General features: G+C 40.8%; 1 protein-coding gene across 1 annotated transcript in view; it reads left to right on the forward strand.

Annotated features, from left to right (window-relative positions):
- The window catches only part of RANBP17 (RAN binding protein 17), a 259,916-nt gene that overhangs the window by 3,648 nt on the left and 231,083 nt on the right, over positions 1 to 25,185 (forward strand). Inside the window, exons 2-7 of the mRNA XM_067566736.1 lie at positions 11,497 to 11,643; positions 13,703 to 13,793; positions 15,559 to 15,725; positions 20,627 to 20,692; positions 21,754 to 21,858; positions 24,353 to 24,518. Coding sequence (XP_067422837.1) covers positions 11,497 to 11,643; positions 13,703 to 13,793; positions 15,559 to 15,725; positions 20,627 to 20,692; positions 21,754 to 21,858; positions 24,353 to 24,518 — 742 coding nt within the window. The remainder of the gene's footprint in view (positions 1 to 11,496; positions 11,644 to 13,702; positions 13,794 to 15,558; positions 15,726 to 20,626; positions 20,693 to 21,753; positions 21,859 to 24,352; positions 24,519 to 25,185) is intronic.

Raw genomic sequence — 25,185 nt, forward strand, 5'->3', positions numbered from 1 at the left:
ATTCTGAAGAATAACTTTGCAACCAGAAAACTATATTTTTTTAATGAAAATGTCTGTCAGAGAAACTGATGCTTTTTTGCTAGGGAAAACCCCCCATTCTTTGTTCTCCTAATTCATGTAATTGTTCTCCCCCCCATTGTTCTTTCCTTGTTTGCCTTGTTCTGATTAATCTTGGCATTAACCTTCTGGATAGTAAAGAGGCAGTAATGTTTTTTTGGAACTAAGCAGTACAGCATAGTTTCACAACCTGTGGTACGCATACCCCTGGGGGTACGCGAGACACAGGCAGGGGGTACCCGGGGAAAAACAGACTGAAGAGGAGGCAGGTGTCAGCTGTTGACTTCTGGGGAAGCCAGGCAGCAGCAGCCCACTTCCCACCCAGCTCCAGCTCGCAGATGGGGAGGTGTGTGGCAGCCGCCAGCTTCTGTGGGAGGCGGATGGCAGCCCTCTGCTTCCCACCTGGTCACAACTCCCAGCTGGGAGGCGGGCGGCAGCCGCTAGCTTCTGGGGGAGATGGGTGGCAGCCTCCCGCTTCCTGATGGGTCCCAGCTCCCAGGTGGGAGCCCGATGGCAGCTTCCTATGTCTCACGAGCTGACCTCGCAGCTGGGTGGCAGCCACCCAATGCCCTGGCTCCAAGCTGAGGGACAGCCTCCAGCGCCCCGGCTTGAAAACAGGTAGCAGCCGCCTGCCCACATACATGGGTCCTAGCTGGTGCAGAAGCCTCCTCTGCCCCAGCTTGGATTGGATGGCGGCCCCCCTCCCTGGCTCAAAGCCCAGTGCCCAGAAAACTTGTCAATTTCAAAGTTGTATCTGAGCAGTGAAATTGACATCTATAACAGCCCCAGTTTTCACCAGTTACCCTCTTTTCCTGTCTCTCTCTTGCCCTCCTTCCTTGTCTCTCTCTCACCCCTTCCTCCTCTCAAAACTATGGCATAAAATTTGGAGCGGCGCTTTATATTCCCCAGCATTGGCATGCCACTCAAAGCCTCCTAGCTTTGGCCAACATCACCTCTAGCCCAGGTACATACTTGAGTTGTGCACCCCTGGTGTAAGGGCGGTAACCCTACCTACACTAGATCTGACAGTCATATCACGGCCTTATATACTCAGCCCTTCTTCCAACATATGGCTCACATTAGTCTGTAAATATAAAATCCCGTGGAAAATTGAGTGTTGGCGTACTTATTAAAATTTTCAGAAGTTAGGTGGTACTGGCTACTTAAAAGGTTGAGAAACTCTGCATTAGAGGGTAATTTTAGAAAGAGACTTAAGGATCTGGACTAGTTATAAGGTATCTAGGTGCTTAACTCCCATTGAAATTAGTGGGAGCTGTTCACCTAAGCCTTTAAGCATCTGAGCCCACAGACCTTACCTCTGTAATTCTTCTTAGTTGCTTTCACTCCAGGATTTAACTTGAACTCTGTTGCTATTTTTGTAGTCCCTGCCATTATTTATAAGTATTCTGAATAATGTGATTTGACATTATTGCTGGAAATTCTGCTCTGGAAAGCTGTACTTACAGGAGGGAAGTGGCTGTGGCACCTGGTTTACATTTTCAAATTCTGTGATGACTTTCTCTGAAGTTTCCTCTGCAGTCGCTTTCACTATTGGAGTAAAAAAAACCCAAAAAACTACTTGGTAGCATCCTCTGTATTTGGAAACAGTGATAAATAAAAAGCACCCAGCCTAGTTCTGGACTAAATATTCTGGTGCTGAGGGAACATGAAGTTTGTCTCCATTTGTGCCAGCAACTATATTAGTGGATGGGCTGGTATTCCCCTCCCCCCCTCCCCCCCCCCAGTCTCTTTAAAACAGTCAGTATTGTACAATGATCTTATAATTAATATTTCAAAAGTGCAGCACAAACAATATTGTGGAGGGTGCAGTTTTGCTCCATTTGCATTCTCTGTAAACAGATTGCAGTAGTTTCTTCAGTGTTTGCTCTCAAGCTTCAGTTTGTGAAGAAAATTTCAAATGGTTGCTAGTCCTTTGAGGTTGCTAGTCCTTCTTTTCTGTAGCTGAATGATCAGGACGCGCATACTTAAAAATTCATTCTAGTTTTAGAGCTATCATCAGTACCAGTGAATTGCCTGTACTTAAAATGGGGAATACCTTTAATATTGTAACATGGAATATCATCTTACTCCTTGAATTGTCCGGGTGATTTTAATAGATGTAGCCAAGCAGTAGGTTATTCAGGATGAGTACGGGGTGGTTTATACTAGGAACTCACAATGGTATAGCTACATCTGTCAGCACTGTGAAAAATCCATGCTCCTGAGAGACATAGCTATACTGACTGAGCCACTGGTGTAGACAGTGCTAGGCTGACAGAAGAGGGAGCCTCCTGAGGAGGTGGATTACCTATGCCAACAGGAAAACCCTTCCCATTGGCGTAGGTAATGTCTACACCAGTGGTTCCCAGTCGCTCACAGCTCCCTTCCCACTTGCTACAGAAGGGAGCTGCTCCCTAAGGACCAAGGCGGAGCGCATTTCCATGGGGCTACAAGACCGTTGCAGGCTCCTTGCTGCAGCCAAGGGGATAGGAGATCAGTGCTCCCCTCCCCCTGGCTGTAGCAGGGAACACAGCAAAGTGCTCTGCCTAGGTCCCTAGGTGCTGGGTCCCTGCTGGAGCCAAAGGGAGGGGAGCACTGATCTCCTGTCCCCTGGGCTGCAGAAGGGAGCCACTGCCTAGGGTCCCAGGTGAAGTGCACGGGGCTACAGGATGCGTGCGGTTTCCCTGCTGCAGCCAGGGAGATGGGAGATCAGCAAGGGCGCAGCCTCCTCACTGAACTCCTTCCATCTGGTTGCAGTGGTGGGGGAGGGGCGACTGCTGGTGGAGACTGGTGGTCCTTCAGTAAAAATGATATCTTTGGCCTTCAAGCCAAAAAGGTTGGGAACCATTGGTCTACACTAAAGTGCTGCAGCTGTGCTGCTGTAGTATTTTAAATGTAGACATACCCTAAGAATGGTATAGTGTGGCTCTGTACTTGCCCAAGCTAAACATTTTTATCAAAAGACAGAATTTTAGGAATGTAACTTTTCGCTTTGAACAATCAGAACCTTTGTATCCTCTCCTAGATCTGCACAGAGAGGGTCTCATCTACACATGGATCTTGCCCATCCCTACCTGAAAGTGGAATTGGCTATCCCTGCAGCACTCCCCATCCCGTCTTCATATCCCACAGAAGGGTCTCACATGGGGAGGAGATGGCGACAGGTGTAGCTAGGCTGGAGCCTCAGTGGACGCACAATGCTCCTCTTTCAGCCTTGCACAACTTAATCAGAAAAGATAATGCAGACCCAGGCAGTATATTTTTCACAGAGCCCCAACCCATTGGGGTCCTACTGCCAGTGTATGGTCCTTGGTAGAATGGTTAAATGAAAGGCCTTGTTCTTTGTCTCATAGGAGGGACATGGAGGACAACAAACTTCACCTCTTTTAAGGAATGATATGGGGAGGATATCTATGAGAGGATCCTCACAGAAGTGTTTTCCCCTGAAGCCCTCTTAGGGGTTTTGCCATCAGGGGTTGATTGAGGCCAACATTTGTAGACGTGTGAAGGCACACTTTTAGGAGAAAACTGAGCTAGAATTTTTAGTGGGGAGTCCTTATTTAGCTATAGATGCTTTTGTTTGGAAGCAGACTTAGTTGTCTGTATACTGAACTGAAGATTCATTTTTTAAGTGAGGAATGATTAATGTTATTTTTTGAAGCTCATGCTACTTTCCCAGGGAATATAATCCCTTAACTGTCTCCTGTACCTGAAGCAGTCCCAGTGGGCCATGCTAAAAGAAAACTGCCTTGAATGTTTCCCAGTGCATCATTTGGACAGTACATATAGTGAGAAGCACCACTGTTAGCTACACTTAAGCTAAAGGTTTTGGTAAGATGCTAGTTTTGGAGACACGTTGCTGAATAGTAATGTTATTGCTGGGAGATTAAGGTCAGGAAATGTAAACATAAGATAGGAACTGTTCTAATCCTGATAGCATAAGATCTATTTGAAACTGAGGAGAAATGGCTCCTCCTAGGCTCATCATCTAGAGTGAATAGCACTAAGATAACTAATATATGATTAGCTATTATGATTGGTTTGTTTTAAATAATTTAATTAAATGGAGATTGCTTGCACTTATTAAGAACATAAGAATGGTCATACAGCAGACACTTGTTTGCCACAACACCTTGTGAGAGCAACCGCTGCTTACGAGCAACATTTCCTCTGGGAACACTTTCCTTATTGTGAATTGTTGACACGCCTCATAACAGGACAGTTGCTTAGGAGCACCATAGCAAACAGGCACTGATACATTGCTACTAAAGAGCGTCTACTGTACTGGGTCAGACCAATGGTCCATCTAGCCCAGTATCCTGTCTTCTGATAGTGGCCATTGCCAGATGCTTCAGAAGGAATGAACTGAACAGGGCAAGTATCGAGTGATCCATCCTCTGTCATCCACTCCCAGCTTCTGACTGTCAGAGACTTAGAGACACTCAGAGCATGGAGTTGTATCCTTGACCATCTTGGCTAATAGCCATTGACAGACCTCCATGGACTTATCCAATTCTTCTTTGAACTCAGTTATACTTTTGGCCTTTAATATCTCCTGGCAACGGGTTGCAGAGGTTGACTGTGCATTGTGTGAAGAAATACTTCATGTTTGTTTTAAACCTGCCACCAGTTCTTGTGTTATCTGAAGGGATAAATAACACTTCCCTATTCACTTTCTCCACACCATTCATGATTTTCTAGACCTTTGTCACATTCCCCCTTAGTTGTCCCTCTTCTAAGCTGAACAGTCCCAGTCTTTTAAATCTTTCCTCATATGGAAGCTGTTCCATACCCCTAATTGTTTTTGTTGCCCTTCTCTGAACTTTCCGATTCTAATACATCTTTTTTGAGATGGCATGACCAGAGCTGCATGTAGTATTCAAGGTGTGGGTGTACAATGGATTTATATAGTGGCATTATGCTATTTTCTATATTACTATCTATCCCTTTCCTAATGGTTACCAATGTTCTGTTAGCTTTTTTGTTGGTCACTGCATGTTGAACAGATATTTTCACAGCACTATCCACAGTGACTCCAAGATCTTTCTTGAGTGGTAAGAGCTAATTTAGACCCCATCATTTTGTATGTATAGTTGTATAGTTTTTTCCAATGTGTATTACTTTGCATTTATCAACACTGAATTTCATCTGCCATTGTGTTGCCCAGTCTAACCCAGTTTTGTGAGATGTCAGACCCTGTCTACACTTACCTCCAAGATTCAGTGGCAGTCGACAGGAGTTACGCAAGCTACGCAAAAAACTTGCATAATTTCTTCGACTTCTATGCTCCTCTTCTGCGTGCCGTCTTCACTGCATTCCCGTCGATGCAGCGCTATGCCACTTGTGAAGGTGGTCTTAGTACATCGATTTCTGGACCAACTGAGCGGGTCTTGAGTGACTGTTCAGTCGATCCAGAGAAATTGATATGACGGCAGCGGCTTTGCCGCCATCAGTGTAGCCGTAGCCTCACTGACTCTTCCCAGTCAAGATAGTTATCATCTGCAAATTTTGCCATCTCACTGCCTACCCCTTTTTTCAGATCATTTATGAATATGAATGTGGTCCCAGTACAGGTCCTTTAGGGACCCTGCTGTTTACCTTTCTCCCCTGTGAAAACTGACCATTTGTTCATACCCTTTGTTTCCTGTCCTTTAACTAGTTACTGGTCAATGAGAGGACCAGTATTTTGTACATGACTGCTTACTTTGTTTAAGAGCCTTTGGTAAGTAATTTTGTCAAAGGCTTTCTGAAAGTCCAAGTATGCTATATTCACTGGATCATCTTTGTCCACGTTTGTTGACATCCTCAAAGAATTCTAATAGATTGGTGAGGTATTATTTCCCTTTACCAAAGCCTAGTTGACCCTTCACCCAACATATTCGTTGTATTTAGTGTTACTGGATCTTATGTTCTTTTACAGCAAATCATAATAATCATGTTTAATTCCAGTTCTTGTCAGTAGTTTGGATAGGAAACTGCTGTACACACTACTAACCTGTGTGTGCAGATTTATTTCCAGGAATTTTGCACATGCATTGAAGTATATAACTATAGAAAATAATCCTGGAGGAATCTGACATAATCTATGGTTTATTTCCTGCTGTTCCACAGGTATGCATGGATGGAGCTTATCATTCAAAAATAATGGGACAGAGGAGACTCAGACAGTGGACTATGTAATCAATGTGTTTTAAGTGTCTGAATGATTCTGGGTTAATGCCAATCTTTATTTGTCAGTGAAACTTTAACTGGACAGAAGTGGTGACCTTAGCACTTCTGCTACCACTTGTTTTTTAAAGGATTGCAGATTTCTCCTCACCCCAATTTTTAGTGACTGTGTCTGTTGTCTGTATTGGAGGGTGCCTAAAGCAAAGTCTATTTGTTAAGTAAGATTTTTTAGGCGATGTTTCTGGGAGAGTGAAGATAGTACCAGTGAAGCTGCTTCCACTTCCTCTAGTAGGATGGTACAGGGCTTGATACTTAGAGAGACAATATCTGGAAAAAATGGTTCATTGTGCAGTTCCAGGTACAGTTACATAGTTTAGAGGCTCATATCAGGAAAATAATACTTGATGATTAAAAAGGAGCAACTTCAGCATATAGAGATTATTATGCAGCTCTTAATTTCAAGGTCATTTTTCATGCTTTTGTATTTGCCTTTTATTTTTGTACAAGGGGGGCCAGTCCTATCTAGTGGAGAAGGGACTTCTATAAGGCCTTGTTTGCAATGGAAAGTGTAGGAGAGAATAAAATGACCTTTCTGTGAAAGAGCTGGACTCTGAGATGCTGAAACATTCCAGACATGACCTCAGAAGTCTCCATGGCAAGTCCCCAGGGTGCTATTCTGTTTGCTTTTGAATTGAGATATCCTGGAATGGGAGTTTAGTGAGTGAAGGGAAAAACTTCTTAAAATAGAGGTGAGAGTTTGGACTGAAGTTTGTCTGTAACTCAGCATGAGTTCCAAGGAAGGAAAATGAAGAGAAGTGACCCAAAATACCATGGAGCATTTCAAGGGATGCAAAGCCATAAGTGTGGATCTTCTTTGAAGATCTATTGGGTCAATAACTGTTGGAGGGTCAAGTGAATATTAATAACTATTGGTGAGTGAGTGTTGGGCAGAAGAGAGTTTAATTCCTTTGAAGTAGCGTCTTGTTTGGGAGTTAGTATATGTTGTTTTTTTCAAGGTCTTATTTTCATTCATATAATATTTATATTTATCAATATAGGAATAAATAAATCTTCCTTTTTTTATGTGACCCAGGGAGTGAATTGCCTGAAAGGGAAACATTTTATCTTCAGGAGATACTAATTTTTAAGAGAAGCACTAGAGCAGTGGTTCCCAACCAGTGGTCCGCAGGGGCTTTCAAAGTGGCTCGCAGCTCACCTCCCGCTGGCTGCAAAAGGGTGCTCCTGCCTAAGGACCCAGGCGGCGCACGTTTCTGCAGGGCTAAAAGACCGGTGCAGGCACCTTCTGCAGCCAAGGGGAAGGGAGATCAACACTCCCCTCCCCCTGGCTGCAACAGGAAGCATGGCAAAAAGAAACCCTGCCTACAGAAGGGAGCCTCTGCCTAGGGACCCAGGTGGAGCGCACGGGGCTATAAGATGAGTGCGGTTTCCCTGCTGCAGCCAAGGGGACGGAAGATCAGTGAGGAGGCAGCCTCCCTGCTGACCTCCTTCCATCTGGCTGCAGTGGTGGGGGGGCCCTGCTGGCAGAGACTGGTGACCCTTCAGGGTTATATAAATGATGTCTGTGGCCCTCAAGCCAAAAAGGTTGGGAACCACTGCACTAGAGGGATCTGGGCTGTGTGTTGTCTTAAGGAGCTAAAAGGAAGAGTTGGTAGCAGCATAAAAATAAATCAAGGATCCTTAAGAGTATTTGGTGTGAGGTAATCTAATACCTGTTGGTGACCTCTGTGATGTTTATGTCCATGAGCCCTGCTGTCTGTCAAAAAGAGAATGCAAGGAAATATGGATATAAATTCCATAGCAAAAGTCTGCAATGCTGTAAACCTGGAATTAGGACAGAATTTACAGGTTCAGGCAGAAAGAGAAGCTGGTTGCAAGGGAAAATGCACTTAAATTCTAATACCTGCAATAATAATAATATGGGAACATAAAGAAATATTGTTGAAGTAATTTTTGTCAAAATGTTCTTTCTTTTTGGTATGAAAATCTCTAGCACATTTGTTGCTGTTTTATTGTTTTTAATCTACCTGTATCATTTGAGAGAATTGTGAAAATGAAACACACAAACATGTAAATCACTATAGGCATCTGGTTTTGCACAAGAAGAGGCCAGGGAATTCCACAAGATGAAACAACATATTTCATTTGGTTTCATTTGGGAGTGAGGAAGGCTGGGGGTGGTGGTAAAGGGGTTGCATCCAAGGGAACAAAGAGCTGCATCTCCAGTGTACCTACCTTGCTATGGTGGTGCTGCCCGGTCTTGCCTTCCCCCTAGGTCTATTAAGTCCACATTGCACCCGGGCAACACTGTGGATGTGAAAACCATGTGAAATTAAGGCTGTTAAGGGTAGTTTTACCTTCTGCACATATATCTGCCAGTGTTGGAGCATGACATATGGAGTGGTGGCTTCCTGGCTCTGATCCTGCTACTGACACACCTCCTTAAAACTTCAGAGTCCTCACAGCACAGAATAGTTGCAGCAGTGTTTCCATGGGCATGCTATATTGATTCTTTTCTCTCCCAGCTGCATACCTCTGTGTCTGGGTCTTTATTATGTTTCCTTCCTGGCCTCACGGGAGGAACTTATAGAGACACACAGTGATTAGGGATAGGGTAGTGCATGTTGTTAGACCATCATATTTGAGCCGTCCTATCATGCAAATCAGCCCTAGGTCTAGCTTTGCCATACATTCAGTTTGTTCATTATGTCTGATAGTTTCAAAGCCACCTAAGGCATAGTTTCTCAACCTGTGGTTCGGGGGTACGCGAGACACAGGCAGAGGATATGCGGTGAAAAATCCAGTGAAGGGAGGTGAGTGGCTGCTGCCGACTTCTGGGGAAGCCAGGTTGCAGCCGCCTGCTTCCCGCCCAGTTCCAGCTCCCAGCTGGGAGGCAGGTGGCAGCTGCCGGCTTCTAGGGGAGGCAGGCGGCAGCCGCTGTTTCCTCCTTGCTGGGGGAGAGACGGCAGCTGCCCCAGTCCTGGGAAGCTGAGCGGCAGCTGCCGGCTTTTTGGGATGCTGGGTAGCAGCCTCTGGTTTTTTGGGAAGCCAGGCGGCAGCCACCCGTGTCCCGCCTGGTCCCAGCTCCCAGGTGGGAGCCCAGTGGCAGCCTCCTGCACCTTGTGGGCTGCCACCCATGCTCTGGCTCTAAGCCAAGAGACAGCCTCCTGTGCCTGCCTGCTGCCTGCCCACATCCCCGGGTCCCAGCCTCCATGGAAGCTGCCTCTGCCCCAGCTCGGAGCAGGTGGCAGTCGCCCACCTCCCGGGCTGGCAACTAGATGGCAGCTGACTGGAATTTGCCCAGGTGACAACTCTCCTTCTCGGCTCAAAGCCCAGTGCCCAGAAAACCAGGCAGAGAGCCCAGCGGCTTGCCCAGTCTTGGAGCTGGGCTCTACCTGCAGGCTTACTTGTCAATTTCACTGCTCTAGTTGAGCAGAAAAATTGACAACTATGACAGCCCCAGATTTTACCAGTATAAAAATGTTAAGAGGAGCCTACACAGTTTGATTTGCCCCACGCATGCACCCCCCTAGGAACAGCCATAGGGAGTGTTGCTATCCACTCTGGTGGGCTGCTAGTGCCTGCTCATACCTCACAAGTTCCTGCCTGTGTGAGGAGAACACCACATAACACCGCCATCAGGCCATAGTGATTGGCTGGCATTGATCTTTGCTCCTATATGGAAGAAGGGAAGGAGGAAGGAGGGGAGAAACAGCAGGGGGTTTTGTAATCTGCCACAGCCTCATAGTACTGCAGAATTTAGAACTCTCCTGCTATATGAGAAATACAGTCGTCCAGCAGTAAAGGGGGAAAAGATTGTATTTCTCAGAGTGGAAAATTGAGTGTCAGGGTACTTATTAAAATTTTCAGAAGTTAGGGGGTACTTGCTACTTAAAAGGTTGAGAAACACTGACAGAAGGGGTCTGGATGCCTTTGGTAGGAGCTGGATGTCCAAATCCTTTTAGGGTACATTCACACAGCAAATGAAGGTCTGATTGTAGGATGGGTAGACATACCATGCCTGTTTTAATATAGTGTGGGCCAGCAACCCTAGTACATAGCCAGGGTCCTTGGCAGGCTTGTAATGGCCAGCCAGCATGCTATGATGCTTGTGCCACTGTGTCTTTACTACTGTTGTTACCTGAGTTAGTAATGTGATAGGTAGTGCGGGTGTGCTTAGCTGTGCTACGATCACACCTTCATTTGCAGTGTAGATGTATCCTTAGATGGCTCTGAAAATCTCCACCTGAAACATTTCTGTATTAGTCACTAAAACCTACTAGCTGAGGCATTTGTTTGCCCTTCCCATGATAATGGAGTTGGGGGAAAGATTATTTTAATTTCTCATTGGACTAGGTACTCAAAGTAATTGCTAAAAGTACTTACCCCACTTTGCTCTAAAACAAGAGTTAAGTATGAAATGACAGCTGGACTGTTTTCAGACTTGGGCTTCAGTCTTGCAGATACTTAGGTCGGTGCTTAACATAAAGCATATGAATAGACTCAGTGACTTTCTGTTGGTCTTGCATAGATTTCTCCCTGGTCTTCAATCTCCATTTGGCTTTCTCTTAAACAATGTCTTGTTCATTCTTTCTTCTCTTTTCCTCCTGTGTTGCATTCTCTGTCTCTCTCTCTCAAAGTACCTCATAGTTCAGCTGCTTTTAGCATTTAGTACTTTCTTCATTATGCTTTCAAATATTGACTGTTCAGTCAATAGGTTACAACATTTTCATTCTATTCTCAGATATGCTCAATAAGTCAACTGTTGACATAAAGCTTACCTTCATTATTTTCGGAACTTATAGCTAATGTCAGAGCACAAACTTTTAAAAAATACATGTTAAATTTAGATTCTTTTTATTAACTTTACCAGACCTGTTGTTTCTGTTCTAAATTCTAAGTTAAGCATAGTCCATGATAAAAGAATTGTGTGTGTGATGTCACTTAATTTTTAATCACTGGAGCTGAGGAATATAACATCGATTTGTCTCTTTTGCACATATATTTCACTTGAGTTCTGTGCCACTCTTACAAATTCTTGAGTTCAGTGAATTACTTCAGAGGGAATTGGAAGTGAAAGAAGCCGCAGGGGCTTGATTACAATTTTCTGGAAAACTGAGCAGCGCTAGCATTTCATGTTGCTGTACCGGATACACGTTGGTGTCTGTAAATAGCTAGTACTGTGAATCTTAACGAAAGCTTCCAGAGGTGAAAGGCCTATTTAGAGGTTTCAATATTGTTCTTTCTTAACAGAGTTTGGCAGAGCTAGAAGTACTATGTAACCAGCTCTATGAGGGGACTGATCTAGCACAACGGATGCAAGCAGAGAAGGTGCTCTTGGAGCTTATTGACAGCCCTGAATGTCTCAGCCAGTGTCAACTTTTACTAGAACAAGGAACAGTAAGTACCTGGGAGAAGTGTATAAGTTGACAATGTAAACGTGCATTTACCAGCTGGTGGAGGCCCACGTTGCAGGCCCAGGTAATATCTGTGTAAACACAATACATTTGAGATTCTCCTCTCTTACAACAAATTGAGTTTTTCCTTCATAAATAAAATTCCAGCCAATTTATCTACACAAACTTAGAGGTATTAGAGGGAGAGTGAGCTGTGTGGGACTGACAGTAACTAGTATTAGAAAGCAGATGGTCAGAAATAGAGGGAAAGCCCTATTATGGGGGAAAATAATAAATGTTAAGTGTTGGTCTAATACTTGGAAAAGGTAGGAACCTCAAACTTAAGGGGCTTTATGCCACCTCATTATTCAGTATTGCACCTCAACATGATTTGCTCTAACCCTTTTACTGTTAAATCTGCTACGCACTTGCACCTCCAAGTTACAATGGGACAAGGAAAGAATGGTGTGAAAAGCCTTAAACTGTTTTCCTGTTGTCTTAGTTTAAACCAGCCTCTTAGCATTTTTTCAATTTACTTTTTAGAGTTAATATCGTTATATGTACAGATATTTTGTCAGATTTAATAAGTGATGGGGGAACAAACCCTGAGTAAACAGTCATTCTGAGTCCTTCACAGTCATTATTGTGTTTTGAAACTATTATGATTTCAGATGAAGTGCATGATACATGCCCATTATTTGCGAATCACTGACATAGTTGGTAATGCCTTGAAAGAACCTGACAAGTCTACCATGTTAATGGATACTTGAGGAGTTGTTAATTCTGTTTATCATATGATATAGTTCAGTTATGGCAATAGATGTTGCAAAATGCATTCCCCAATGGGGAAAAAAATTAAAATATTCAAAATCAGTATTCTACATTGGTCCTGATCCTGTAATCCATACTCCTGAGTAAGGATTACTTATGTGAGGAGTCCCATTCATGTATGTGGTTGCAGCTTTGTTCTTGTTCATTGAACAGTAGTCTTGTGAATCGAGTGTTTGAGTCAGGATTCCTATTTTCCATTTCCAGGTCTGCTACTGATTTTTTTGTGACCTTAAGCAACTCATTTAACTTCTCTCTGCTTTAATTATCCTCTCTACAATTGTTATAAAAATGTTTACTTAGCTTTGTAAAGTGCTCTGAGATCCTTGGATACAAGGTGCAAAATATTGTTAGAAAAGACTCAATTATTCTTTGTTTTCAATGAAGACTCTTATTAAGGATGTGAGAAATGCAAGCATAAATATAGTTCTTTTGAATTTTCTGTGCATAGTAATTGCATTACAATCATTAGAATTCCATAAATGGTATCAAGTGAAACAAATGTGAGCCTTGGTCACGCAAAGACTTATGCACATGCTTACCTGTAAGTGTGTGCATAAGTCTTTCCAGGATTGGGGCCATAATGTGAATAGTATTGTTATAGTTGAGATACAGAATTGTTGTAATTAAGATACAGAAAATTCAAAATTCTAGTAAATTTTCTGTGTGTACGTGTACGATTGTCTGAGATAACGTGTAGGACTGATTTAATACGTGGTACATAGTCTTCTAGGGTGGGTGAATGGCTTAAAGGTTATAATAAAAGCTTATTTTTACCATCATGCACAAAAATCCTCAAATGTTAAAAGTCATGTGTATTAAACAAACAAAAGCAAAACGTCAGATCTTTGAATCCAGGATTTCTGTGACTAAATCTAGGCTGTGGCAAATTCATCCCTTAGTTATGAAACATCAAATGATTTAAAACCAAAGATTTGAAAGATGAAAAAACTCAGCCCAGTGATAAGAATGGGAAGTGGTGGTGTTAGAGAAGTAGTTCCAGTCTCAAGGCTACATTTTGGGCAGTGGGAGGGGAGGAGTCTTTTTATCTCCTATATCTTGGAATTGTTAATGATTTTTAAAACTACTATACTGTATTTATGTTTAATTTTTGGTATATCAAGTATATAGCCAAATCATTCTAACCAACTGTAATCTGACCTGCTCATTCTGCTTTCATATGGCACAATCTTTTAAAAAAAAAAAAAAAAATAGTGTGGTATTTGTTTCTGTAGACATCCTATGCTCAGCTTCTAGCAGCAACATGCCTTTCCAAACTTGTAAGCAGAACAACTCCTTTACCCATCGAACAAAGGATTGACATCCGTAAGTAACTTGTATTGTTTCTTTTAAAATAACAGCAAAAAATGTATCTATATATTTTAAACATTCACATAACCATAGTACCAATTAAACATTCCATTTTCTCCTACTTCTGTCCATTTATGTATAACTATTTTTTAAAGTGTAGTTGTAGTCAGAGAATTACTCTAAAGCTGACATCGTGATGTTCTGCGTTTATTCTTTTCTGTTAACTTCCAAATCCAATTTTCTCACTTTCATAGTCAAAAATAGCTAGATTTTCTAGTTGCCAGAGCAGCAAGCTTCTGCTGGGACCTGGAAACCAAGTTAAGTCCTTTCTGTGTTGTATTGGACAAAAGGGAGAGAACCTGGCTACCTGGGTATAAAAGAGAGAGAGCACAGGGTTCTTTCCTGCTGCCCCTTATCCTTCAGAGGTGTAGCTGTGGTTGTGTTCCTCTTCCTATAGGAGAATTTTAAGAGGCACCCAGTTTTCCCATCTGTAAAATGAATATAATAATAGATGCTATCTTTACCTACCTTACAAGAGTATAGTGAAGGTTAGTGAATGTTTGGAAATATGAAAAGCCCCAGGTAGTAGTAGTACACCCAATAATCTCTTACATTTACGTGTTACTGGGTTTTTTTTAAAATTCCAATTAGTGCTTGGCAGTTATAAAAAGCAACTCAAGGCAGAATTTACTTCCAGTGTCAGAACCCTGCAAAAACTTAAACATGTTTGATTTTAAGGGCATGACATTCGCTTCATTTGGGGCTACTCATGTTCTTAAAGTTAAGCAAGTGTGTAAGTCTTAGCAGGACTGGGCTTTGAATAATTAATAATTTTGCATGAGACACATCTGATACAGATTTGATTTTTCTCTACTGAGAAATGTTATTTAGACCAAGGATGAGGAGAACACAGAAACATTTTATAATGTTTCAAACAAGTTTTAGGTGTTTTCCAAGAGGTCTTAAAATCTTTTAGAAAAATGTCTCAGCAGAGAGGCCTATGATTGAATGTACATAGACATGGAATTGTCCCCTAGTCCCTAGAGGAAAGCCTTCCAGATTAATATTGAGACCCACTACTGGAGACATATAGGGAAGTCTGCACTTCTTTGGCTCTGTGGATAGAGGACTTGAATCTACAGGATTGTGAATCCACCTTTCTTGATGACTAAATTCCGCCTACATGTTTTTTTCCTCAGGTAAAAATGAACTTTTGTATATAATAAATCACCTCGCAACGAAAGCTAGTCTTAAAAGATAGAAAAGCCCTCCCCTCCCCACCTACCCCTACCTCTCCCTGGAAACTGCTCTCTTATTTGAGAGAAACATAGCTGAAAAGTTTACTGTCCTAGAAAATATGTTTAGACAGAACTGAAAGCAGTCTGTACAGGTGCTTGCCTGAGAATATTATTGTTAATTTCTTGTATTTCATAAATGAGTTATGAAGGTTGCTGTTACATTTGAGGCAGAGTAATTGATACCCCAGTAGGTGGGACAGAATGAATGATTAAGTTGGTTAACCAGTCCGCATCTTTTGTATTCACAAACTATCGTCAAATGTATATTAGAATGATAATTACAGACATATTTGGGTGCAAACAGCTCCAATGTTTTTAATATTTTCTATGACTTACTTTTGTTGAAAGTATAGTCTTTTCTACTGAGCATAAAAAATAAACTGATTACATCACATGACTTAGATTCCCACATTTCTGTTATAATGGCTCAAAGTGCGTTTTTTAAAAGAGTTGTGGTGTTAACTAAGCATATTTCTTTACAGGGAATTACATTCTGAACTATGTAGCCTCTCAACCCAAACTGGCTCCTTTTGTTATCCAAGCTCTTGTTCAGGTAATCGCTAAAATTACAAAATTAGGATGGTTTGAGGTTCAAAAAGATCAACTCATCTTCAGAGACATTATTGCTGATGTAAAAAAATTTTTACAGGTAAGAAAAAATCATCCCATCATGCTACTTTGTATAATTACATATTCTTGCTTTCAGTTCAGCTCTCTTCTCACTTAATGAATAACTTGTTGAGTTGCCCGAAGGGTATTTATACACATAGATTAGAAAGGCAGGGACCAATGCCAAAAAAATTGCTTAGGCCGAAGGATCAGAACAGGCCTGCTACAGATTTAAGGTCTAGTTTTTAGCAGATTTCAAGGACTAGAAATAAATGCTTTATTCCATTCCCTGTCTCTCTCTCTCTCTCTCTCTCCCTCCCTCCCCCCCCCCCCCAAAAAAAAAAAAAAAAAAAAAAGATATAAAACACTTATTTCTCACCTTGGCAAATTATGAGCTAACAGACCTAAAGTCATGCCATTCTGGTTACCACCTTTATTTTTCCCACTTGAATTCTGATAGGTTTTAGCAGCTATTATCTCAAAGAGATAGAGACATGAGTACTGGGAATCTCATATTTCAAATGGAATAAATATTAACTCTGATTGTAGTGATTGTTGCAATATTGGATGCTAAAACTGTGCAAAACAGTGTTAGTTATAAGACCAGTACAAATACTTTTCAGGACCAGTAAGTACACTTTTCCAAACTTTGGTCTTGGATGATCGATCAAAAAAAAAAGAAGTTTCTATGATACAGTGGTTGCCAATAAAATCTTTACAGTGTTGCCTTTGTGGTACGTCTTCCATATTCATGTTACTTGCTAAGGGGAATACTCGGAGATACCACCCTAACTGTAACTACTTGCATAGGCTGTACTGTACTGTACTGCACAGATAAATGATCTGTAATTTTGTGAATGCATTAAGTGGTTTTGATAATGACATGGTCATCGTTCCTTCTTTCTCATGATCACATTAAAATCTTTTTCTGCATGACCCAAAAAAGCAGCGCTGATTGCTTAAAAAAAAAAAAAAGTGAGCTAAAATGTGTATTCTGTCTCAGTGAGGGGGTGGTGTCACAGTGTGTAAGGGGTCTGCAACTTAGGCAATTAAGGTGTGTAGGTACTGTTGTGGGGTTGGCGTTGTGGGCTTTCCTTGTCTTGTGACTTGGGTTTAAACACACTAGGTCATAATTGGGCTTTTAGGTGAAGGGATGTGGGCATATAAGGGTGGGTCACTCACCTTCCTCTCCAGCATTTGAGAGCATCTTGCTTCCTACCCGCCCTTGGCATGGTCGCTCCTAGCACAAGACATCTTGTTGGACCCAGTATGTTCTAGAAAAGTTAGGGCAGGTAGGGCCAGGTGGTAGGGACCAGCATGAAAAAGTGCCAGGTGAAACTTGCACGGTGCTCATGGTGCCCACTCTGTTACATGAGGAAATTCTTTGCTGATTCTGAAAAACTATGATCTGCAAGGATGACCTGGCAGACATTGCCAGAAACAGTTGCAAAAAATTCAGAACGTGTAGGTTGTTGCGATGCCCTTCATGGAAGTCCTTATGAGCAGTCCAGAGGAATTTGCTGGAGGATTATGAATGTCATGGTCTCTTACCTCAGAGATTAAAGTGGAGCTTTGAAAATAAGGAAACTAAAGACAGGTAACAGTTTGTATTGGTGGGGTGGGGTGGGGCGGGGCATTGAAATAGTACACCCCCAAGGGTGAGCTTGACTTTGTACATGGGAAGAAGGTTAGGTGGCGATTTTAGCTGGAAGGAATTGCAGTGTGCAGGTAGCTGGGTAAGGACTCAAGGCTGCTGGGTAACTGTTTCATTTAATTCCTTCTAAGGTTTAGAGTTAAACAGTTCAATAAACAGACACGTTCTTTTCTGCCACTCGCTAAACACATCCACAATCTCTAGATTAGGAATAACATTAAAACTCAGAGTGTAAGGAAATTAGTATCAAAATGCATGCATGGAATGGGGTGAGGGGGTCTATTTTCTTTCCAGAGCTTCTCAGTGAAATATCTGTAGTGAATTTATCTAGATATTTCTGCATTTATTTCCTTAAGAGATAGTAGTATGTGTTGTTGGTCCAGCACTGGTGGACTGTCTGGTGTTTCTGGCCACTCAGCAAGGAAAATAATGGGTGCAACAGTTTCAGTCCTGCTCTGCCATTAAGTGAGATTTATGCTTCATTTGTTTCTCTTTTTTCAAAATAATTTGATTATAACATCAATTAATTTTTTTGAGCTAAATTGGGAATGACAATGAAAGATGGGCTCAAATTTTTATTAAAAACAAACTCTTGAGTAGTGTACTGTAGCTTTTTGCAGTTATTTTTATGAATGTACTGTAATTGGATTTTTACATTTATTATTAAAATGATTGCAGTGTGACTCTGCATTGGCTAGCTCACTAATAATGGAGACTTAAATATAAAACTTTGCTACTTAAGAGATTTCTTTCATTAAATTAAAAATTCCTATTGAGGAGAAAATGAAGCTATAAATCTGCTAGTGAACTGAATTTACTATTGAAATGGAAAAAAACCAAACCATAAGAGTACCTGGTGATAATTAGTGAATGGTGGTTTTAGCTATCTATGTGCATTTTAGTGGTCAAATGTGAATTTGGTCCGGTTTGAATTAGAATGTAATTTACTGTGGAAGGAAGGCGATTAGGACTCAGGGCTCCTGTGTTCTAGTCTCAGCTCTTCTACTAATTCTATACAACCTTGGGCAAGTCTGTGCTATAGTTTTTCCCATCTGTAAAATGTATTTTAATATTTTCTTATCATCCAGGGGTCTTGTGTGATGTAATGAATATTTGCAAACTGCTCTGGGATTCTGATGTGAAAGACACATGAAGTTCTTCAAAAGTTCCAGAGGGGTAGCCGTGTTAGTCTGTATACAGCAAAAACAACGAGAGTCCTGTAGCACCTTAAAGACTAACAAATTTCTGTGGGCATAAGCTTTCGTGGGCTGCAACCCACTTCATCAGATCTGCATGCATCTGACGAAGTGGGTTGCAGCCCATGAAAGCTTATGCCCACAGAAATTTGTTAGTCTTTAAGGTGCTACAGGACTCTTGGAGTGTTTTGAAGTTGTTCAAGTTACAATTCAAGATCCCTTTAAATAAGGACCTGTAGTAATTTGCTTCATGATTGTGGAACACTTTTACTTGTTCTGTTTGTAGTACCCTGGTTATTAGTTTAAATAAAAAAACAAAACAGAAACCTGTAGAGTGCCACTTGACCAATTTCAAGAGTGCATGTGAACAATGCACATTGACAACCATATATAATAATAAAGCTGAACAAACTAACTTACAGCAGTGACTCTGAAAAACCTCATTTCTTCGCCCTTCCCATATCCACTTCCCAAAAAAAGAGACTTCCTACTCACTTTGGTCCCATCAGGAAAAGCCTGAACATATATGGGGCTTAGCAGTGTGCCAAGAAGATTGACAAAACTAGAGTCTGTCAGACAAGAGAGGGAAGTGACTCTCTTTGGAGAAGACTCTCTTCAGAGAAGACATTGTCACCACATCCCAAATGTATAAATCTTTGGACTATCAGCTCAGGTCATTCACAAGTGCCAGGCTGGGACACTGGTGTCAGAGGAGGGAGGACCTAACCCATAAAGAGCTTTTTAGATCAAAACCAATGCTTTTATCTCTTACCCAGAAACAAACTGGAAGCCCGTGCCTTCCGTGGAGCCCAGCTGTAATATATATTCCGTGCTCCTGATTATCCACGGCCCTGCACCTTATATAGTCATTTACAACGTGGCAAAACAGGTGTTTGGAAAAAACACCACCACTAACCGCTACCATTCTGATTTGGTAGCCTTCTACACATACTGTGCACAGGTATAAATGACAATACAAGGTGCAGGACAGTAGACAATCAGACCCCATGTGTAAGTACGGAAAACCTGCATTAGCTGAAATTTGAGTGATCTTCAAGGTTACTGGCTTAATTCAGTCTGGAGGTGACAAAGGCCAAGAAAACTGTGGCAAGCTCCAGTGAGAGAAAAAGTCTACACTGCTATCTGGATGTCCAGAAACAGCTGAGCAGCTGTTTTTTTTTTGCAGACTTTGGTTACAAAAGGTGGACATAACCCTCTGAATCAAAGACAATAACCTGTAACACTGATTAGTTTACTATTGATTTAAAATATTTTAAACAAAGTGATTATCTTAAGCATGTTTTATTATTAAGTGTCTTGTTAATGCCTCAGTGAAGGGAGCTATATTTTGTTCTTATTCAAGTGCAAACTAATATTAAATCATTTCTCATTCCTATGAATAATTTACTAAAGAGTTGTTTATTAGTAGTAATTTAATACTATCTTACACTTTTATGGAATGCCTTTCATCTTAAAGCATTCCAAAGAGCAGTACATTTCTGGATCACACCCTCTGATATGCTCCTGTGTGGCTCCCATTGGATGGCACTTAGTGTATAGAGGAATCACTTCACTGCTAAAATGCAGACACCTGCAGAATGGAATACATCCGTCAGGCCAAAACCAACATGTTGCTTGCCCATGTAACAGGGAATGTTTGACCAGACGCCAGTGTAAATCTATACTCTTCTGAAAAATGCCCTCTGATCTTTAATCCACACAGGACACTGGTTTTTAAATTCTCATCTGAATTATTGGGACTCATTATAGCTAATGGAGGATGGAAGGATAAAGGACTGAATTAACCTTAGAGAAGTGTTTAATAGTGGAGTTTCTCTAATGTAGATATTCAGAATATATATTTCTGGACTGATGATATATAATATAATAATATCCTTAAGTATTAATGATTTATGGTGAGATTTTGAAAGCTACGTAGGGGATTTGGTCTTGCAATTCATATTAGTTTTAATGGGAATTGGACATCTAAATCCTTTAGACAGCTTTACATATCTCAGCCTAAAATTTAGAAATGTTAAGTGTTACGTTTTAGATGTATAGTTTAAGGAACTTACCTGTTTTCTTCTATAGGGGACGGTGGACCATTATATAATAGGAGTGATGATCCTGTCAGAACTGACTCAGGAAATGAACTTAGTAAGTATGTATTGTTTTTTTTCCCTTTTGCAAGAGATGCATGTAACACTGCTAAAGCAGTGTGTCAGGGTACCCCTGCATACTATAGAAGTGGTACTAAAAAGCAGGACTTAGACATGGAGAATTTTTGTTTTAAAAATCTAGTTGTTTAGGGTACCAAGACTTCTCAATGGGTGGATGTGACCTAAAAGAAGGTTGCCCATCAGCTGTCAAGGGTGGGGTGGGGTGGAAACATTGCCAAAAAATATATAGCCGTGAAGATATGGCAACCCAGGCTTCACTGTACAATCCCACCCAGAACCCTCAGTCATGTTGCTAGCCCATATTGTACGTGTTGTCGTATCTTTTAATGTTTTAAGCTATGCTAACCAGATTAAAGTTAGCATGGGTATGCCTACCCGAGATGCAGTTCCAATGTAGATATACCCTTTATATCATTGTCAATCTCAACAACTTGCTCTTTGTGATTTTGTACATAAAAGTCAAAGGAGAATTATCCCTGGTGGTTTTTATTCTGGTATTCATGGATTGGGGTGGAGTCAGGGTGTCATGGAGGGTAGGTGTCATGCTGGAAATGGACTGTATTGATCACAGAGAAGCAAAAACACCAAAATTAAAGCAAAGGAAAAGTGATTTGGTGACCTGACTTGATACAACACTAAAAGAGGTACTGTCAAAGTGCAGACCAGCTCTCCCTCCCTTACAGAACTCAGCAGGGCAAGCAACTCATATGAGATTCATAGGTGATGTTTTGCAGAGCAGCGGTTGAATATCTTATGACTTGGTGTTGTTATAGACCTAGTAGGTCAGTGGCATGAGCAGGGCATAGGACAAAACAGAAATAGTAGGTAATATAGGAAAAAATAGAATAAGAACAATGGATAGGAAATGACAGAGTCAATGGGTATTGGTTGTGATAAGAGAAATCAAGAAACGTGGGCTTGGTACCAGAGCATAGTCTTCATCTGTAATGACTAATGACTCATGTGCCAGAAATACCCCTTCTCTAGACCTAAGGAGGAGAAGAGACTTGTTTATTCTTGTGTCCTTATTTTTCTTAGGTTGATTATTCAAGACCTTCAGCAAAGCATCGTAAAATAGCTACCTCATTCCGTGACACATCTTTAAAGGATATTTTGATGCTGGCGTGCTCTCTACTAAAGGAGGTAAGACTGTAAAATAACTGAAGCTAGTATTAAAGTGCCCTAAAAGTGAGGCTCTTATGTTTTTACTACTTTAAATTTATTGCTCTGAGTGGACAAGGTCAGTCTGCACCTAGATGGATGTTTGCTTACATCAAATTTGAACAGGCAGGAGCAACCAATAAAGTTGTTGAATTTTTGAGTGCCTGTCCAATTTATCTATTTGCTTCTTCAGTTATGTTTTGCCTTCCAGAATAGACAGCATGTGTCCTGAGCTTGCCTTCTTGTTTCCTATCATTTTCCCCTAATTTAGTTTTATCTTAGCTTAGTTAGGCCTTCTGCCTCCCTTATTAAAAAAAGGATGATAAATCCTCTTGTGATTGGGCAGTGCACCCTGGTCTGATCTCTTAGCCTCTGGTGTCACTCAGCCTCTGGTGTCACTCAGCCTCTGGTAATTCAGACTCCGGCCTCTCCTCAGGCTTGACAGCAGGTACTGAGGAGCAGCATTCAGTAGCCTAAGTGTCTCAGGGCCCGTAGGCTTAAGGGAAGTCAAAACTGGGCCTTGCTCTTTGTGTCTTGTCTTCCCTGCTGATCAAGGCCTTCGTTCAGTTTAGGGAGAAGCTGAGCTCTGCTTCTCTTAAGCCCAAGCAGCTGCTTGCATTTGAGAGTAGCCTATTTTTAAAAATAACACTTGCTTCCAACTCCCTCAGTGATTTCGTTGGGAGCTGCTGGTTTTTTCAGTGCTTGAGAAAATCAAATAATTTATTTAGGAGCTGAAATTTGGACCCAGGAGCCTAACTTTTGGCACTGATTTTTTTATATTCTTGGCCATAACCTTTGGGAAGTGGATGGTAGGAGCAATGACTGGGGCTAAAGGTATAATCCTCAGACTGTTGTTGAAGGTGAATATGTTGCCTCGCTACATTGAAGGTTTTAAATCAGTGGTGGAAATAGGCATTCATGGAGAAATCCTGTATTGTCTACAAAAAAAATTAGGTATATTCAGAGATATCTAGAACCTCTTTACAGAGGCAACAAATCTGTTGCAGATTGGTACAATGCAGTATTAGGGTTCTGTCACACACATGCCACACCAAACACTCCCTAGCCCAACTGCCTTCAATCTCAACAGAGCTAACATTAAATTGATACTCCCAAACACTGAAAAGTCTGAATGTGTTCAGTCCCAACCAGCCTTCCAGGTAGTAGTTAATATGTAATAATTAAAACATCTGTATAATGCCAACTTCTCTTCAGGAAAGTATAGTAATAAGTATAACATTTACTAACTTACTTAATCGTGCACTAAACTAACATTTATCAAACCACTGGGTGTAATTTCTACCCATAAAATGTAAGAGCTCACATAAAAGTTGTATAAAAGCATAGCAGAGTAACAAGTGCAGTTGCAAAATAAAAATAAGAAAGTAAGCTGTTGGTTTCAAAGCTGGGTTCTTTATGGTTCATGCATCACCAGTGATGAAGATTCAACAGTTACAACTTAGTTAACAATTCTGCTGATGGCACAAAATAGATTCCAGCTCCCTGTCCCACAGTCAAAACTTTTGGTCACTAAAATCAACAGATAAGATTTTGAACAGGGAGCAAATGTACTGAGTAAGAAGGTGCTGCATTTTTATTGTTGTTTTGGCCAGAAATGTAACTCTTTCAGGGAACAATTTCCCAACCTCCAAGACCAACTTTAGTAACTAATGTGTTTGAAGCTTGAAACTCATTGCCTTTATACTATATGTTTATAGTCATGGTCAGTTGTTTAATTGTAGTTGTGGTAGTGTTCTTTGTAATTGTATATTATGTAAATGGCTGTATTTAGAGAAGTGCCTGTGTAAAACTGTCATCTTACTCAGAATGTATGCTCCTTGTAGGCAACCAAATCCCATCAGCGTACTTCACTGACTAAAATAAGTGTTTACTCTTGTCTCTGTAGAGCTAGGAATGCAGTTGAAAGCCAGTGAGTTTTATTGTAATCTGGATTTATATATCACCAAACTGTTAGCTAAACCTACCGATGACGATGTAAAACAAGAACTCATTCTGGTTTTCACACCCTTGAGTCATTTCTAGAGTTTTTGAATTATAAAGTGAAAACATATTTGCTCTGAAGTAAATGATGGAGAATGAGTATGGAGCCCCAAATGTAAATTTTAGATACATTCTTCTAAATATAACTATACTTTTTAAAGATTAGGTTTGTGTCTTGGAGATGCACAATTCAGATACCAATACCATAGGAAAATTGATCACTTTACTTGCCTTTTTTAGAGAGAGGAGAACAGTATCTTAGAGGAATAAAATCTAATTTATTTTAACCTTTATGGACAAAAAACCTTTAAAACTTAAAATTTGTATTTAAAAATTTTAAATTTCTCTATGTACTGTTTTATGTTTATGTCTCTATGTTTTAAAGATTTACCTACAAATATTTTCTGTTTTAAAATTATATCCAGTCTGTTCTATACAAGCAACTTAATAAAATGTTTTAATTTTTAAAATATAGCTATTGGCAAAACCTTTAAACCTTCAGGATCAACAGCAACAAAGTTTAGCAATGCATCTCTTGAAACTTGTTCTCAACTGTCTTAACTTTGACTTCATTGGCAATTCAGCAGATGAATCCGCAGATGATCTATGCACTGTACAGATCCCAACAAACTGGAGAACCAGTAAGAAAAGATCATAACTATTTACATATTCCACTACATGTAGAATGCACTCTGTTATCTGTTTGTTTTGATACTGTACTTGTAATTATAAAATTATCTAAGCTCTTTTCCTATATGGTAGTTTTGTTTGCTGATCTGTTAAACAGGAAACATCATGTAGCTATTTTTCTCTGTTATAGATAGAAATTATAACAGTAAGCAAAGAGACAGTGTACTATGCCACACAACTTAAATTGTTCTCTTCAGGTTCTTATTGCAAGTTCATAACTGAAGTATCTGAGTGCCTTGAAGAGGTGCAGTAATCTCTGTGTGTGTATAATTTTTTTATAGAATCACATTCCTGGGTAACCATGTGTGACAGGGTGAGGTCCCGCCCCATCTTCTGCTCTGTCTACGCAGACTATGTGGAGTTATTAAATATTGGTTATTAAATATCACCATATAGTCGATTTACATTTGATCTTATTGGGTCATACATTACATCGTTTACAGCTTCAGGTTCTCTTCAGCCCTCTACCAAAGAGGGAAGAAGTCTTTCCACCTAGAGAACTTCCTTGGTTCTGACTCTCCTATCCTGTACTTCCTTCCTGTGCCTTTATCTACCATCTGCCTTAAAGGGCCAATTAGCTGATTAGTCCACGCTCCAGCCAATTGTAATCCACTGATT

This window comes from Emydura macquarii, unplaced genomic scaffold (genome assembly GCF_026122565.2).
Source record: "Emydura macquarii macquarii isolate MOO-44397 ecotype Brisbane River unplaced genomic scaffold, CSIRO-AGI_Emac_v2 contig_2768, whole genome shotgun sequence".
Classification (NCBI taxonomy): Eukaryota; Metazoa; Chordata; order Testudines; family Chelidae; genus Emydura; species Emydura macquarii.